This window comes from Pterocles gutturalis, unplaced genomic scaffold (genome assembly GCF_000699245.1).
Source record: "Pterocles gutturalis isolate BGI_N339 unplaced genomic scaffold, ASM69924v1 scaffold38012, whole genome shotgun sequence".
Taxonomy (NCBI): Eukaryota; Metazoa; Chordata; class Aves; order Pterocliformes; family Pteroclidae; genus Pterocles; species Pterocles gutturalis.
Window position 1 is genome coordinate 12,508 of NW_010111516.1, and position 5,820 is coordinate 18,327.

The 5,820-nt window shown below is 37.9% G+C and overlaps 1 protein-coding gene across 1 annotated transcript in view; it reads left to right on the plus strand.

Moving 5' to 3' along the window:
* Positions 1-4,064, plus strand: part of AMPD3 (adenosine monophosphate deaminase 3) — a gene marked incomplete at its 5' end in the record, with an annotated part of 10,000 nt that extends 5,936 nt beyond the window's left edge. The window contains 4 exons of the mRNA XM_010073753.1: positions 3-105; positions 1,573-1,746; positions 2,851-2,961; positions 3,888-4,064. Coding sequence (XP_010072055.1) covers positions 3-105; positions 1,573-1,746; positions 2,851-2,961; positions 3,888-4,064 — 565 coding nt within the window. The remainder of the gene's footprint in view (positions 1-2; positions 106-1,572; positions 1,747-2,850; positions 2,962-3,887) is intronic.
* Positions 4,065-5,820: the final 1,756 nt, after the last annotated feature.

A 5,820-nucleotide genomic window follows, 5' to 3' on the forward strand; every position in this document is an offset into this window, starting at 1 on the left:
ACTTTTCTGTTTCGACCTCACTGTGGAGAAGCTGGGTCTATCACACACCTTGTATCAGCCTTTCTGACAGCAGACAACATTTCTCACGGATTGCTCTTGAAGAAGGTATTGCTTGGTTGCTCACCTAAACTAATCACTCTCTGCTTAGACATCAGTCACTGGTTCAAACAGCAGCCACCACATTGTCTTTGTCTGGGCAGCCCAAAATTAATTTTCTTAGCAGGGCACAAGTAACTCTTCACTTTGATCAGAAATAAATAAGCTCAGCTGAACTTTGTATTTCTTATTTAAGGTACAAAAATACCACTTTTTGTAAGTGAAAATTTTAAAGCTATGTCTTTATAGGGAAGATTAACTGTACAGATATGTTAGGGACTTGGTGGCACGTGTTTTTGGTTACTCCATGCAGAGCTAAGATTACATGGAAAAAACTGTCTAGATTTGTTACTACTCCCTGGTTTGGGTCCCAGAAGAGTTTAAGACAAGGTCTAGCTTCTTCTGTACAGGGACAAAGGACACTTTCCTGACTGGCATCCCTGTACTTCAATCAGAAGTTCATTAAGGTTTTGATTATTTATATCTAGAGTAACTAGGATCACTTGATCAAGAAGTTTAACATAGCTGTATAACACAGCAGTATTTTATATACAACTTGATGGTTAGGACAGGACAAAAGTTATCATTCCTGGTGTATCAATTAATAAAAACCATGATGTAACTCATCCCCAGGCCACTATTTTGTAATTAAAATAGTTGGTCAGAGGGTGGCAGACTTGGACTGAGTTTATTGTAATTTTGAAACAGTTCTCTTATAAGTTGGATTTTCTGGTCAATGCTGGAAAATTCTCTCTGTGTTTTTCAGCATATCTAAGAACAAAGAAAAATTTTGCCTAAAATCATGTTTGATGTTATGCTCAGAACCAGTAATTCCTAAAATTAGACCCAGACAGAGTAGTACTAAGCCTGCATGTGACCAAAGCGTTCTCCTCTTCACTGTCTCCTGCTTAGCCTGGTATGATAACTTGGCATAGCAGATACTACTATTACTACTACTACTACTACTACTAGGCACTTGTTAAGTTCACAGGTTGGTTGAGCCAAAAACAGTAATGAAGGTGAGATGACCACAAAATATTTATATTATTTGCAACAGCAACACATAACTTTAATAAATCAAAACTTCTTTTGCTTCTAAAATTTACCTGTTGGACTGCAGTTTTGAAAATCACATACTGCTTAGCAGTTCTTATATATCTGTTATCTGTGACTTTCAGGTTTTGGGGGAACATGTGCAGTAAGTATCAAATGCAGTGCCCGTAACAGTCATGTATAGTTACTAACCTGCAGTGATACTAGTCACCACATTGTTAAAAAGAAGATGACATACATGTTGAAGAATGTTAATTATTCAGACTTTCAATATTTTCTCAAGAAGTCAGAGTTTAGTGTCAACTTATTTTTTTTTATTTTAGTCTTCCCTCTGTAATGCTGTTTCCATTTATCCAAGGGAAATCCTTCTTTTTTTCCTTATCCCATTGTACCATTAAGTACCAACTGTGTTTTGTTTTGCAGAGTCCTGTCCTCCAGTATCTTTATTATCTTGCACAAATACCCATTGCTATGTCTCCACTTAGTAACAACAGCCTATTCCTGGAGTACTCAAAAAATCCACTACGGGAATTTCTACATAAGGGACTTCGTGTGTCTCTCTCCACAGATGATCCTATGCAGTTTCATTATACAAAGGTAAGAATTGCAAAAAGCACTTGCCTTTCAATTTGGCAACAGCCCCACATTGGCCCAGAATGACCTGGAAGCTATTTTATATCATTGCTTAGGATGTAAGTTTCATATCTTTCAGTCACTTCATTCATTATTCTTCCTCATTCTCAGTCTACTACTCACTGTTAGGTTTCAGAGGGAAATGTCTGATTTCCTAATTATGTTTCTTTTGTACTCTTGCCTCTCCAGTGTTGGCTGTTGAAGTATAGAATGAAGGATGAGGCTGAAGGGAGGTTTGAGCCTTCATAAACAATCCTCTAGAGTGCCAGGAAAGTCCAGTTTCCTTACTAATAAATCTGGGGAAGTACATTACAAAAACACCATGTGGAATCTCTGAAGCTGACGTATGAGCTGTTTGCTCAGTGAACTGAAACTGATTCTTGCCCTTGGGTGGCCTGTCAGGACAGAAATGCCTGGTCACTGGTTTTGATGCCCCAATTTTGTGGTTGGCACTGAGTTGAGTCACGCTGTGCCTTAGAGTGGCCTGTACACTGCTCTCTTGTCTGTGTTCTGAGGACACACTGAGCTCTAGTGTTCTTCACCCAGGCTTGCTTCTGGCCCATGACATGTCTCTGCTAGAAAAGACAGAGAGCTTCCCTGGGGCTTTCTGCATGGTTGTAACGCAGCACCAGCCGAGTTACACATAGTGTGGAGGATCCTCAGCTGTGACAGCCCACTAGAATCAGACCCATCCTCCTTGTGTGGAAGGTCAGAAGTGAGAAATTGCCCTGCTATCTGTCTATGTACATATTCATGAAAGATTTACTAACAGATCCTCCAAGGTGCTTACATACCCTGGGATCTCATTTGAAATTGCCTCATAAATGCCTCTAAGGATCTGGACTGCAGGCTGCAGTTTCTTAGACTAAGATAAACGGATACCCAGTGCCTATTAAACAGTTGGGAAATTTGAAATAAACAATTCTGTTCATTAGTAATTGTGATGTTAAAGCCTTAAACCTCTAACTTTTCACAGCTAGCTAAAGAGCATGTATAAATTCCTTAATAAGTAATGAGTATATATCCATTTATGTATAATTTAATATTAAACATATTTTGGTGATACAGGAAGCTCTCATGGAAGAATATGCTATTGCAGCCCAGGTGTGGAAACTAAGTACCTGTGACTTGTGTGAAATAGCAAGAAACAGTGTACTACAGAGCGGATTGTCAGATAAGGTAATTATGGCTGAAAAAAATCTCTTGTGAATATTAGGGCAAGTAGGAACTGAGAAGTCACTAGTCTGAAAATTGAATAGTAGGTGCTTATGTGATGTATTTGTGCACATCCCTATCCTCTTTTCCAGAAATATTCGCAAACGATCTGCAATGCAGTCTTATATTAGAAAAAGTATTAACATTATATTTTTCCTCATTAACTTTGTTTTGAAATTCCCAAAACATGTAGAGAGACCAGGTGACTATACTCAGTCCTGCCTCCAGTCCCAAACCTTTAATTACGTGGGTGATATCCCTTTGTCACTAATTTTATACATCATGTCTTGCATTGAGTAAAAACAAACTGCCTGTCATAAGCAAGACATGTTTTTGCTTAGAAGGGAGTATTACAGAAAATATTCTGGTTTAGATAGGCAGTCAGATTAGATTAAATTACCTTTTGGCTTTAAAATTCTACACATTAATGGCTTTCTCTAGGACTTATTTTAGAGCATCCTCTCTTCTATGTCACTTTCAAACATTCCTCTCAAGGAGCTGGTATGTGAAGGGGCTTTACAAGTATATTCTGTTGTTTCTTACAATATTCTCTACTGGTGACTACTAATTTTCCTCTTGTGCAACTACCTAAAGAAACCTAAGCCTCCTTCTGACCTCTCACATGAAAGATTCAGTAGTGAAGACCGAACACTAGCACAAAGAGTTTTAGCAAGCCAGACTGAGTGCACTGCTGTGTAATTATGCATAGAAATTTTGGCCTTAAAATCTCCAAAACTGGTTAAGACCCGGAGGTACAGTTCAAAGGCCAGCTCGTTGGAACTGCTCTTTTCACTTGTACTGGAGTCATTCAGCTAACATATACTTGGTTATACAATAAATCAAAGCACTTGAACTGACTTCTTCCTTTTTGCATTTAATCCTGTTCACAGGAAAAACAGAAATTCTTAGGGGTGAATTACTGTAAAGAAGGGCCTGAGGGAAATGACATTCGAAAGACAAATGTTGCACAGATCCGGATGGCCTTCAGGTACGAGACACTGTGCAATGAACTTAGTTTCCTGTCTGATGCTATGAGAACAGAAGAGATTTCTACTCTGTCGAAGTAGTTACAAACTCAAAGAAACCAGAACATTTCACTCCAAAGCAGGATTGAACCATCTGTCTTTGATGCTAGCAAAACATAACTGAAGAGTACAGAGAAAAAACAGACTATCTACGGAAGGTAAACAGCGTTTGCTGTTATCTTTAACTGCATTATTCTTGTTGCAAAAATTTCAGTTTCTACAAACATTAGGATTTGTAAGATTGTTGTAAATATTCAATGCAAACTCAGAATCATGTAATATTTATTTCATACTGTCTTAAGTGTGCACTATATTGTAGCTTGGAAAACAACAGAGAATATTCGTAGCGCATCTGTGATATGCACCTTAAGGATTCTGCAGATGCTGACAGTATCCATGCACCTGTTTTTGTCCTGCTAGTCTCAGTAGCAATCATGGCATTTAGCACTTGTAAGTTTAACCCTGTATTCATTAGCAGTTTGTGTGGGGTGCATAATTTTGAGGCTACCCTTTCATTCTGGAAGGTGTTCTGTCACAGTTTTTATCTTAATGTTTCAGCAGTTATACTGGAAAACAAGAAAAACCAAAATCTGGTAGCCTTGTTTAATGATCAGTTAATTACTTCCTGTTGTCATGTAGGATGTCTGTGAAGAACAGCAGATTAATGCTTTTGAATCTAGTAAATAGAAAACATGGTGTCAAAATCACTATTGTACATTGTAATAATGAGTCGAATTATATAATGAAAAATTTGCCTTGGAAGTTGAGAACACTTTTTTATTGCTTTGTAATGGGTATATGTGGATTTGCCAGTTGAAATTACTTGGAAATTTATGCAGATAATTTTGGTTGCATATAAAGAGAAATTTTTTACTTGAACAAAGGAAGTGTTCTTATAAATCAGTGGTAGAAACTCCAGACCCGAGTTCTGGTCCTACTTCTGACATCTTTTTACATGTGTGTGTTAGTTTGTATTTTAGTCAATTAGAGATGAATGAGAAGTCAAATTCTCTATTTATACAGAAGCAAGCCACTTGAAATATGTTGTTTCAAGTCATGTTATGTTAAACTTTTTATTTATAATGGAGTGGCTAGTAAAATACAGCTACTGGAATATTTATAACTTTCAATCTTTTTTCTGTTTGATCATCCTTCTTAAGACACAGTACTACTCATTCATAAAGGATTAAAGGTAATAACATGATAGCATCTATGTATTGTAGAAGCTGCATGTAGTTTCACACCAAAAAAGACTGGAGGCTAGGGGCAGCCTGCAAGTCCAACATTACAGTACTTAATTTGAAGGCCTATAGTCCCTAAGCCAGGATCTTGAGCCTACACTTAGAGACCTGGGTATCTAATGTAATACAGAGGGAGATTAGGCATTTTAGGACAGTAATTCAGAATTAATGCATCAAAAGAAAATAATTAATACTAGCCAATCAAGCCTCACTAGGCCTAGAACCCTGCATGTTTCACATCATCAGACACTTCTTCCACTTGTATCTCTACCTCTTAGGCCAGGCCCTTCTCCTGGGTGTTGGGCACCTACATCCTTCCTTTCAAGAACTGATGAGGTCTCACTTACCCTTGTAAATGAAGCCAGAAGTAGCAGTGGTGACATCAATAGCACCAAACAACTCATTAATGGCATAAATATATGTATGCATTGAAGAAGACATACGCTCTCTTGAGGCTGTGGCAGTTCAAAGCAATACCTACAAAGACACCTACTGTCCTGAATGGTGATTGCAGGGAAATAGCGCCAAAGTAAGGGAAGGAGGAATTCGCTGTCACC